The sequence below is a fragment of the Miniopterus natalensis genome, chromosome 14, assembly GCF_054644295.1.
Source record: "Miniopterus natalensis isolate mMinNat1 chromosome 14, mMinNat1.hap1, whole genome shotgun sequence".
Lineage (NCBI taxonomy): Eukaryota > Metazoa > Chordata > Mammalia > Chiroptera > Miniopteridae > Miniopterus > Miniopterus natalensis.
In genome coordinates, this window is record NC_142094.1 from 46,715,877 (window position 1) to 46,728,138 (window position 12,262).

The window sequence follows — 12,262 nt, forward strand, 5'->3', positions numbered from 1 at the left end:
ACGAACACAGGACCAGCAGGCAATCAGCAGGCAGAGGCATACAAAGCACACACCCCAAAGGTGCCCGCAGTCGCGCCCAAAGGTGAGCAGATATATACTCCATGTATTCTCCCTCCACCCCCCACCGCCTCCTGTGTTGCTCATCTCTGCTACTTATTAAATCATTGATGGATTTTCTTAGTTTTCATTTATCTCTACACGCTCCTCATTCACTGCAATTCTACTGGGAAATTCATGCTAGACGCTCTCAGCTTCCTGCCGGCCGGAACAATCGGACTGAAGGAGCACCGGTGCCAGGCCCCGTGTCAGCCAATATTCCCTCTATCTAGGTAATCAGAAGATATGGCGCTGCCATTCTGATCACATCACTTTCAATTCGAGTTGCTGCGCACTGCCAGGCTAATAAAAGAAAGGCTCTTCATCCCAGGCCCCAGGATGCAGAACACCTTCACATAAGCAGCCACTCTGCTGCTCACAGTGATGGTAACGAGAGCCAGCGGATCCCCTGCAGAGAGTCAGCCTCAACCGCAAGAGACACAAGGGGAAACACAAGGAATTACCCAAGAACTGCTGCCTTGGCCCGAGGTCACCCAGCTTCCCCTTCTCATTCTGTACCCATGTTAGTGATGTTCAAATTCAGAAAACAACTCGAGAAAACAGTTGCAAATAACAGGACATTGCAAAGTCATTCCTGTCCAAATGTGTCATGTTTTCTATCATCAAGAGACCAATTAAAATGGTCTCTGTGTTGGCAGAAAACAAAAATTTATCCAGGGAAATAATTCCACTTGACTTGAGAAGAGGGGAGGTGATAATCAGGAAGGGAAAAATGAATCCTGAAAATCAAAATGCTTTTGGGAGACCCAGGACACAGCCAAGATCAGGGAAGCAAGCTGAGTGATTCATCTGGAACTGCTGTTTTGACTTCATACCAGCCAGACACTGGGAGCGAGATGTTTCCATTGCAAGTGCTGGATCAAGGCAAGATAACGCATGGCATTTCAACAAAACAGCCTTAAGCTTTAAATGTTTATAAGACATTTACAAATGAGGAAAGAAATGTAGCAATTTACACTTGTTTATAAGAAGACAACTAGTTGGTGTTAAAGAATGTCATATGGCCATGCTAATTGCAATATGGGAAGAAGCCGAGATCGGAAAGAGGGGAAATGTGCTAGACGTTTAAACAATGTGGGCAGATTTTAAGAATAGAACATCGTACTGGGGCTTAAACTCGTTGGAACATAATATTAATTACTCTCTCTATAGTTAGTTGAGTATTTTAGGCACTGTTCACAGTACTTCAAGAAATTAACTTGTTTAATCCTCAGAGAAATCCTGTCAGCTAGGTACCCTGTTTATCTCTCTATTTTCAAGGAGGAAACTAAGGCTCAGAAGTTACTGGATGTGTCTCAAGCATACATATATGTGGTATAGCTAGGATTTAAACCCAGGCAACCTGGCCTCGAAATTTATACTCGTAAGTCACGATTTCATCCAACACGAATTTGAAACTAAATCACCAGAATATGTAAATGTTTTCCCAAATACATGTTTAGATGGAGGCTGAGATATATGGTACTATATTTATCTGGAACATGAGCAGGGAAAGAAGTGGAAGAAACTTGTGAATATATAAGAAAGTTTGCAGTGTTTTTCTAAATATACACACTAAGTCCGATGCTAGTCTACCAAAATTTCCATAATAAATCCCTGGGCTCTGGACTGGGCATATAGCTTGTTAACATGCCTTTGTACATATGGAGTTTAAATACTGGAAGAAAATCCCTAAGAACCTCTAAAGGAGAAAGAGTACAGATAGCATTAAAAAATTAAAATGATAAATTTAAATTTCTTCGGTGATATTGGTTTCTTACTTTGACATACTGGATACACACTTCTGATATAAACAACCTCTAGACTTTCAGAACTTATGCAAAACCAAATGACAGCATCATTGTGATGGCCCCTATTAGAATCAGTTTTAGAATACTTTTGATATAGAATATAGATATATGATTATATGTCCCACATTCTGAATGTGCTTCTTAATGGGTCATTATAAGCCATTATAAAACCTTCATAGCACAAGATAAGACTGACAAATGGCTAAAATCCATCAGCAAATAGCAGCTTTCTTTCTGCCTAACTGTGCCTTAAAGCATCGGTGTTTGCCATGAAAGCTAACTGATCCAACATATATGATTTTAATCTCTATCTTGGTCATTTTGAGAAACAAAGGGTCAAAGTTCCCTGGTAAACTGCTTTTGCCCTCCCCTCCCCCACTCATTTAGTAAAGAAAGATCTATTACTCTTATCTCATTCGTTGTTCCTCTGAGAGACTGGACCAGTGGAGGCTAACTAGTTAGAAAGGTGTTCAAGTCCAAGGGAGTGTCTTCTGAAGCAATGAAAAGATGTGCCCTTCATTCTGTTCCTCAGACAGAGATAAGCCACTGTCCCCTTTGCTCTACATCCTGATGCCCTGCTGGCCCCTCAAGGCTATTTTCAAATTGCATACTCTGTCACTCTTGTTTGAACCCTTTAATCCCTTAGGTGCATCCCCAGATGCTCTCCAAGTCCTCTGGGGCTTCCTGGCCTGTGGACTTGGGGAGAAAGGACCCCTCCCAGAGCTGTTTTGTGCATTGACAATTCACCAATACGAAAGTTCTGCAACTCACTCCCTTTCCCAAATGGAAGGAAGGCACAAAATTTCCTCGTAATTCAAATCATGGAGCAAACAGCCAGTGTTGGGCCTTCATCAGCCAGTCCAGGCACTGCAGTGACTCAGGACCACACGTGCCTTGTGACATACCTCATAGAGGTCGATCATGACGTTGCCCTCAGGGCCTCTGCTGCTCTGGACATTCTCCAAGGCCAGGGTGAAGTAGACGCCCCGGGTGTCTGAGATGTAGAGGTTGTAGGTGTCGTTTTGGTTCCATTCTTGGACGGCTGCAAACACTTGATTCTCATCGGTGCTGATGACATGCATGTCCTAAACAAGACACAGGGACGTGAGGAAGAAGAGCTTTATAAATTAACCTGACACGCATCCAAAGGGCGTGGAATCTAATGAGGAATCTGGGATAGACACGCAACTATAACAGAGGTTTTCCTTTCACATATTTGTGAAGTAATAATTAATTAGCTAAGTGTTATTCATATATTTCCTTTCTCACTTATGGGGTTAGGCAGCAGGGTCATGAGAAAATAGGACAGAGAGATGCTTGGTAGCTCAGTTATCATTTAATTGCCTCATTAGATAATTGTAAAATATTTCTCAAATACGTATGACTTTGGAGAATCAGTCATTCTGATATATTTGCCAAGCACAACATGGTATATGCTCAGACGGATTACATGGGGTACATTCCTTCATAAAAAGCTGGAGGAACAGAGAGAAAACTGTCAACCTCTGTATCTCACAGTGTGGTCCATGGACCAGTACCAGCGTCACCTGCAAGTGTGTGTGTTAGACACACAGAACCTCAAGCCTCACCTACTGAATTGAAATCTGTATTTTAATAAGATCCATGGGTGATTAATATGCACATTAAAGTTTGGGAAGCACTGCCCAAAGGCTCTGCAGCCCCCAGAAGCCCTTGAGGGATAATGTTCTCCTGAGAAGCCAAAGCACTAATCTTCATGTTAATGAGTGCTCAAGGACTTAGCTGCTTATCTAAACCTTCACTCTGAGTTCACCAGGAATCCTTAAGTAAAAGAGGAAAGAGAGTCTGCAAAATTGATGATGTTTTCAGACTCAGGTAGTTCTGGAAGATAGAAAGAAGGCAAAGGTAATGTGGGGGGGCAGTAAGCAGGTGCCCGTGGAGTGGGAATTTCAAATCCTTCTTCCCCCATTCAGAGCTCCAGAGAAGTGCATGTTCAGAGAAAAGCTGACACGGACCAAGGCTTGCTTCTCCCTTAGGAGATGCCTGTTCCTGTGCTCTTGAGAGGCTTTCCCCCTTTGCCCAAGGTGGTAGACATTAGGATAACTTTCAAACAAACAAACAAACAAACAAAACAACAAAATTATACATAAGCACAAAGATAGAACCACATAGAAAAGATTCTTGGCCTTTGTGTAGCTTAGTACTCAAGTTTTTCCAGATGAACCATCCTCTACCCTTGAACAGCTTCAGGAGATCTGTCAGTCTTCCTTGTACTGCAAAATTCTAACTTCTAACCTGATTTCCTCCTCGCAATATATGTCCATGTTCAATCAATCAATCAGCAATTCAGCTCTGACTGTGCTTTAGACATAGAGGAACCAAGTCTCTCCCTCTTTTTTGGCCTTGATCAAAGTGAACTCAAAGGACCCCAGAAGGAAGAAGTCTTTATCTGAAGGGTTCTGTACTCCTCAGCCCTAGAGTTTGTTAACACTTTTATAGAAAGAGTCCAGAGTGGGCAGGCCAAAAATGAATCCTGCCCATTAATTCAATGCGCTCAATAATGCAAATTAAGTTTTGGAATAAAAGTTGCCCATTGCTGAGATCAGCCCAATGTCTATTCACGCTTCTGTGGTAATTGTATCTTGATCTTCTTTGAGAAAGATCTTCATTTTCTCAGACAAATTTCCTCCTTATACCCAGTCTTTCTTCCCTCCTCAGCAGCAGAAGTGGGCTTGTAGGCCCAGAATTCAGAATATCTAATTTCCCTGGTGATAGCAATTGTATCAGTGATGGGAATACAATCCAAGCAAAGTCAATAGCACACGATTCTGGAATGAAGCTATAATTATTAGGGGGAGGCGGAGCATCTCTTACTATGGGTTTGTAAACAGTAAGAATTTGTTAAAAGTCTAGATCTGATGGAGTCATACTTGGAGGCAGAAAATGCAGCCAGTCCTGAAGGAAACAGGCTCAAAGTGTGGAGAAGAGAGGCGGAATTCTGCGACGTTCTTCAAGTCTTTGAATGCGGCCAGCTTAAAAGCCTGCCCCACCTGTACACTGTTCAGTTCGAGGGGACAGCAGGGCAAAATGGTTCTAAAAAACAGACTTTGAAATAAAACTGCTTGCGTCCAAATCCAGGCTCTATAACTTAGCGGTGTGAACTGAGCTCTGTGCCTTGGGAGGTCTATTTGCAAAAGAGAGATAATCGTGTGCCCTCCACGGAGCTGGAGGGATTCTGTCAGCCGGGGACTGTGAAGCGCTTATGATAGGGTCTGGCACTGAGCATCTGCTCCACCAGCCAGCCATTCTCAGTTAAGCAAGCCCTTAAATCCCCTTGGTTGGTTAAGCAAGGTTGATGTGGCCTTTCTGCTCACTGCAAATGTCAGGGTGCTAACTGATATACTCAACAAAGATTGGTTCACCCAAGGGTTTTGTTTTTTCCCAATGGAGAGAATTAGCTGTGGTAATTGTGCAAGGGCCAGCCAACCATGGAGGGTAAATCTTCTACAGCTCCCCATTTCTTACCTATCCTTACCCTGGCATTTAGAATCCTCATATAACTACTCCGAATTCATGTTCCTTTCGCTGTTAGGAGGATACACTGTCATCATCTCTTAATTCAAATTAAAGCATTTCTGTAATAATCTGGCCTCTACAGAACTCATTCCTGTGCCTTTGGAATAAATCTGTGCATTGGTGAGCCTCTGAAGTTGGAGTCGGAATAGATATCTCATTAAGTAATCCTGCTGTCTAGAGTGCATCCTCTGTACTATGCCACTCACCCAAACCTTTAGTTTTTGGATGTGGAATTGAAAATGTAGACACATCAAGTGTTTATGTCACTTAGAGAATTAGTCATATAATAGCAGATTAAGGTGACCACCTCTAGCCATGGCCAGTGTGGCTCTGTTGGTTGGAGCATTGTCCCCGATACTAGAAGGTTGAGGGTTCGATCCCCTGTTGGGGCACATACAGGAAGGCAACTGACCTATGTTTCTCTTTCACATCGATGGTTCTCTCTCACATCGATGTTTCTCTCTCTAAAGTCAGTAAGTATGTCCTCAGGTGAGGATTTTAAAAAAAATGGACACCTCTAGTCAAGGAGATCAGGTGCCTTTCTCTCCATTTAATCTAATTACATACACCGAAAAAATATTTAAAAATGATGTTGGTCTTAAATATTTTAATTGAAAGGTTTGACATATTTAAATGACATCTTCATTTTTTCTTCTTGCCAACATCTACCTCCTCCATCTGGAAAACATGCTCTTTCTCCTAAATAGCACTATCTTTTCCTGAGCCACAGAATTTTAGACCAAGAAGTGATCCTTGAGATCTTCTACTACAGTCTTTCCCAAAGTCTGTTCTGTAGGATACCAGCACTGTTAGATTTTAACACACTGGGGGAAAAAATTGGTCCTTTGGTAAAATGGTTTGGTTAATGCTGAATTATATAGCCTTCTTGTTTGGAAGACATCCTAGGGCCTTCAACACACCAGCTAGCTACTGTTACTCTCTAGTCAAGGAACACAGAATAGAGTTTATCTGTTTTTTAAAACTAATTTGATCATAGAACCAAGTTTTCATGAAGCATCTATAAGGACATTTTATTCTGACTATCCCATGTAAGAAAATACTGTTGTGGATCCAAGCCCCTTATTTTAAAAATGTAAGAAAGAAAACAGACAAACAAAACAGGGAAAGAGAAACTGATAAACCACCCCAAGATTTCAAAGCAGGTTAGTGGCAGATGTAGGTCTGGAATCCAGTCTCCCGCTGTGAATGGAACAGCCTTTGTACAACCCGCACCCCAGTTTGCATCGATCTTCTACCACACAGACAACTAGATCCATACTAATAATAATATTACCTTGCTTTTATAGAGTATCTGTCCTCCGAAATGCTCAAAGCACTTTCATATGTATTGCCTCATTTATCTCACTTGAGCAGCTCAGAATGAGCTCCAAGTAAGTTAGGGGAAGGAAACTGTCACTATGTCCCCTGTCTGGCAGGTCTCATGCTCTTAATGGTGACAGCGATACTAAACTCTCCCCACACCCCTCTCTGGCCATCTTTACCAATATATTAAATCTGGTTTTTGTTTGTTTGTTTTTTGGACACAGCTTAGTGTGACCACGGTCTTCCAAGAGTTAATACAATGGCAGTGGATGATTAAAGGAAATTTGAGCAAGAAGGTGCTGACTGGTCTCCACTCCTTTGGCAGGCAGGAAGCTCTGTTCATTTCCAGCCGCAGGAGCCCTGGCTTTGATAGAGGGCCGTGAAATACATGCACCTTCACTGCGGATCACTCCACCACGCAGGGGCTACTCCTTGAAGGTGTAATGCGACTGTAATGAGGCATCTCATTGCCTTAAATAGTATACACCTACTTGGACCAAAATAATACATTCATTTGCTGTAAGGGGACAAGCTAAATTAATCACTGCCTTCTACCCTCAGACCTCAGACGAGGCTGAGTAATGGAACAGGCTCATGTGGGAGAGCAGGGGGAGGAGACAGACAGTGATGCAGGTTTAAAGTCAAACCTGTCCTTCTAGATTGGCTGGATGCCACCGGGGGCAACTGTCAGCAGTGATCTGCGTGATGGCTCTGAACAGGAAATGTCAGATGTGTGTTTCCTCACACTCCCCAACTGATCCAGAGATGGTTCTACCATTTCTGGGGTTCCTTAGGTCAATGGAAATATTTTTCTTGGTGCCCCTTATCTTATCAAAATTTTTTTGGGGGGATACTGCTATCTTCTAATAATAGAATCTATCGATTTATCCCAAGGGAAAAAACTGTATAATATAAAGGATGCTAGTTTGGAAGTCAGGAGACTCCCAAATAGTAAATCTGCTATTTACTAATTTGGTCTCAAGTCCTACTTGCTTTTTGAACAAGAGCATTTCACTGCATTGAGTATAATTCTTCTCTTTAAAGGTGTTAAATCTTGCAAGCCAACCGCTTTATTTGTTGTTCAATCAAAGACACAGCAATTTATTTCCGTGCTCAAGGAAGAGAAAATCCAGGTCTGTTGGACTTACTGAGTACTGTGTTCATCTCCCTCATGGGCCTTCCTAAGAGATTATCAAGGGTAATTTTAAGAACATTCAGTTTTCCTTCACATACTGACTGTATCCAATTTCCATCTAGGACACAGCCCCAAAGTTGTAAGTCTTGTCTTTTTTGGTAACCGTTTTAAGCCAAATCCAGAGCAAGAAGGATTTAAATTTACACAGGTGGAGGCATACAGTTAGTTCTGGGCAATTACCACGGGCATGGATCTCTTAGCAGCTGAAAATAATAACTTCTAACATGGATATAGTTCTTTGGCGTTAATAGCACAATTTAATGTGTGTTATTATCTCTAATGGGCTGAGGTCTGTGGCTCACCTTTCACTAGGCTAGGGCTTAGGACAGAGTGATGGCCAAAAAGGAGAATTCTGCCTGGAGAAGCCAGAGCACCTACCTACCACTGGCTCTCCTGGAAGAGACCTGCAATGCCCTTGTGTTAGATCTGTCACCTGATTTCCCGGGCAGCTCGCTGGTGCTGGGTGCAGATAGCACACTGCAAAACTATAGATTAAAAATTAACTAACAGAAAAGATCCAGAGACACTGAAGCATGCAACAGACTGATGTATTTCATAGGGAAGGGGGTGGGGTGGGGGGCGGGAAGAGATAAACCAATGAACTTATATGCATATATGTATAACCCACGGACACAGAGACTAGTATGGTGAAAGCCTGGGGGGGGGGCAGGAGCAAGGTGGAGGGGGTCAGTGAGGGTGGGAAAGGGGGACATCTGTAATACTTCCTATAATAAAGATATATTAAAAAAAAGAAAAAAAAGAGGCATAAAAACTCAATAAAAGAAGTTCTTTATGTAGTTTGTTCAACTCAAAGATTTCAAAGCTGAGCTGTAACTATATTTAAACCTACACAGTCTCCTTCTTACAGCCACACACATCTCTGCTGCTCTAAGATCAAGGTACGATACATTAACAATTTATGGCCACTTAAAATACACAGCAAGACGGCAGATCCCCAGCTTTGAGCTCCCAAGTCAGTATGGCCTCCACTAGGTGGTGCTCCATATTAACGCAGCTCCTCAGATTTTACGGAAGGAGCCCAGGACTTCAGCAGTTGAGGGTCTCTAACTTTTGTCCATCACTGTTTTCAAAGGAGTAAGTCTTTGGGGCAGTCTAAAAATTTAGCTGTGTCTCTGAACTCTAAAGACAACTCGTCTCATAGGTTCCACTGAAAGAGAAAGCAAAGGTTGGATACCACATAGCTATATCACCTCTCAATAATTGATAACAAAAAACTGGGATGGAAACACATCATACCCATTGCACCGAGACACTGTGTATCCAAAGTGTATTTTCTGTCTTGCTAGAAAACCAATACATACTGCTTGAAAATCTTTACTATTGAAAAGCAAGAGCAAAAGCAAATCAATTATTGATTTATTCAGATGCTTCTATAGCAAGAATTCCGGGGAGGGGGGAGGAGGGAGTGACTGCTGAGAGAAAGGAGAGTGATAAAATTGGCTAAAAAAAAAGTGAACTTGAGAAGCAGATACAGAGACCGTGGATGAAAATAAATACATGACACTGAGAGACTGAAAGGTGCTTGGGAAAGACGGTGGAGACAGGGATATAAGAATCAGGGGAAATAGTAAAATGAAGAAACAATTCAGGTCATACCTTGGGCAAAGCGTACTTGGGCAGTTTCATCTGGGCAAATGCGTTCCTTCGGTAGGACACGTAGTAATGTGGCCGTCCTCCCGATGTCAGCTGGATTGGAAACACACGGTTGTAAGAGGAGCTACTGTAAGTTACAGGTCCTAGAAGAGCAGCCACTGAATGAAAGGAGGTAGCTGCCAACACATCAGCGTGAATGACTGCTGTGGACAAGTGTAAGGGACTGGCATTCAGTTCAAAAACAACTTAAACAGTGCATGTGAGTTGGTCAGAGGCCCAGACTGAACCCACTGGACAAAAACACAATTCTTCAATTTGCACAGTGGCTCAGAAGCCAGGAAACATTTTCAAACATTTTCAGTGATTATTAACTTTTAAAGAGACAAGCCTTGAAGTACATTGGATCAATGTCCATCGGCAGCCCAGCTATCTTGTCCCAAGACTATGGCCATACAGACAGGTCCCCAGGCCATATCAGGGGAAGTGGTACAGGTCCCACATCTCTAGGCACTGAATTCCAGTTTGCTGCCGTCACATTGATGGCTGTGAGAACGTCCAACACACAGCAGTGCTGATGACACGTTAGGTGGGAAGTCAAGCCAGGTCCAAGGTCATTCTGGACCTCCCCCAAGTTTGTCCAGCACATACAGTCCAATGACCCCTGTGGGTGTGAGGGAGGGGACAAGGCTTGGTGTCTACCTCAGCATGGGCATTACCCAGTGCAGAGTATTAAGGCTGCTACTGCCAATCTCTCTCTCCTTTGTAGCCACCCTTTTCTTTTACGGATTTATTAAGATATTATTGACATACACCAGCGATTTTCAACCAGTGTGGCCCAAGAATTTTTAGAACATGCGATATCTGACTATTTAGTCGTGGGCACTGACCTCTTTTCCTTTAGGTTGTCCAAGAAAAAAAAAAAAAAAAAAAATGACAACAGGCCACATAACAGCAGCTGTCTGGTGTGAATGAATTAAAATTATAACTATTTTTTTCATCAGATCAGGAAAAAATATATTTTTTGGTGTTCTGCAGAATTTTAGTAATTAGTTTATGTGTGCCAGGAGATGGAAAAGGTTGAAGATCGCTGACGTATGTAAGACGGAGGTGTAGAATGTGATGATTTGATACACATACATAGTACAAAATAATTACCACAAATAAGGTTGGTTAACACCTCCATCTCATCACTTAATTAAGATTATTGTGTGTATACAATGATACTATTCAAGATCTATTCTCTCAACAACTTTCAAGCATGTAATGCAGTATTGTTATGTAGAGTCACCATGCATTATATTAGATCCCCAGAACTTACTCATCTTATAGTTGGAAGCTTGTATCCTTGACCCCAATTTCCCTACTTTCCAGCCCCTGGAAACCATCTTTTGACTTAATTTTTATGAGTTCCTGGAGCCACTCTTAAGGCATGTAAGTTCCTAGAGTTTGAATGTCAGCTGGAGTTTGCATACTCAGAATGTCAACATATGCTTTGGGTGACTGTTCATCAGACACATAAAAACATGCCTAAAATGACCATTTTCACCAGTATGTGGCCGGATCACCTTAGTCCTGGTGATGAGCTGCAGGGTCGTGCCCATAGTGGCGTGGGTAGAGAATATCCGAAACTCTAAATGCCGGATTGATTCTGATATTTAAGTAATATATGTGGACTGTAAATGGCCATTTAGGAAACAGAAAAGGTTCCCGGAAGCAACACTGACAGAGAAATGAATTAGAGAGACAACCAAAGTGTGTAACCATGTCAGTGTCACTTGATGATTGATACTGAAGAACCCATTACTCATTTTCCTGAAGAAAAAGAACGTGTGTGTGCGCACACGTGTGTGTGATCATTTGTGAAATTTTTTTAAAAGCACATGAGCTGATGTTGGGCATTTTGAACATCTGCTTCTTCAAACCATGGTATTAATAGCCTGAATTATGATTTTTAAAAAAAATAAATATAATAGTGTGGCTCAATCTTAGTGAAATCACATATATCTGTGTGTGTACATGTATATATATATATATAGAGAGAGAGAGAGAGAGGGAGAGAGAGAGAGCGCACACACACGCCCAAAGTTAGCAATGTACCTTCACCATGTTAACATGGAAAGTAATAACTGACTTTTAAAATGTCTTGTTCAAATTAGCCCAAGATGTCCCTTAAATGCACAAGGAAGTAAAGCACACTCGCTTCCTGTCTCTTCTAAACTCTCATGAAACTCAGCTCCTCCAACTGTTTCCCTCCCCTAGGAGCTGGCAAACCTGTCTGAATACATCTCGCGTCGGTTCTCTTTATCCTAATCAGAGTCAGGGCCTGACAATAAAGGCTGATTACTCACCACCTTGCCCGGCCTCCCACCCCCAGCCACCCGCTGCTCGCCGTCCCCACCTGTTTCTCTATTTTTAAGCTGGATTCTGCGCAGGAGGCTGCCTGGCTGACCGTGCCCCTGATGGGAAGAGACTGACATTTCTGCCCAGTCGAGCTGACGACTGATGGGGCTTCTTCGGAATGCAGATGAGGGATGAACAGCACTCTGAGCACTGCCTCCCTGACCCCGTGTTGACAAGGTCCCCCAGACTCTGCCCAAAGGAACTGATTACTATTCCGTTAGTGCAGGAGATCGGACACCTGGTCACATGCCTTTTGTTGAAAAGATAA

The 12,262-nt window shown here is 42.5% G+C and overlaps 1 protein-coding gene across 4 annotated transcripts in view; it reads right to left on the reverse strand.

Annotated features, from left to right (window-relative positions):
* The window catches only part of SORCS1 (sortilin related VPS10 domain containing receptor 1), a 394,451-nt gene that overhangs the window by 92,054 nt on the left and 290,135 nt on the right, over positions 1 to 12,262 (reverse strand). For all 4 annotated transcript variants that reach the window (XM_087823933.1, XM_087823932.1, XM_087823934.1 and 1 more), the window contains exons 8-9: positions 9,598 to 9,687; positions 2,813 to 2,992 (exon numbers count right to left, since the gene is read on the reverse strand). In XM_087823933.1, the coding sequence (XP_087680059.1) occupies positions 2,813 to 2,992; positions 9,598 to 9,687 (270 nt within the window). The remainder of the gene's footprint in view (positions 1 to 2,812; positions 2,993 to 9,597; positions 9,688 to 12,262) is intronic.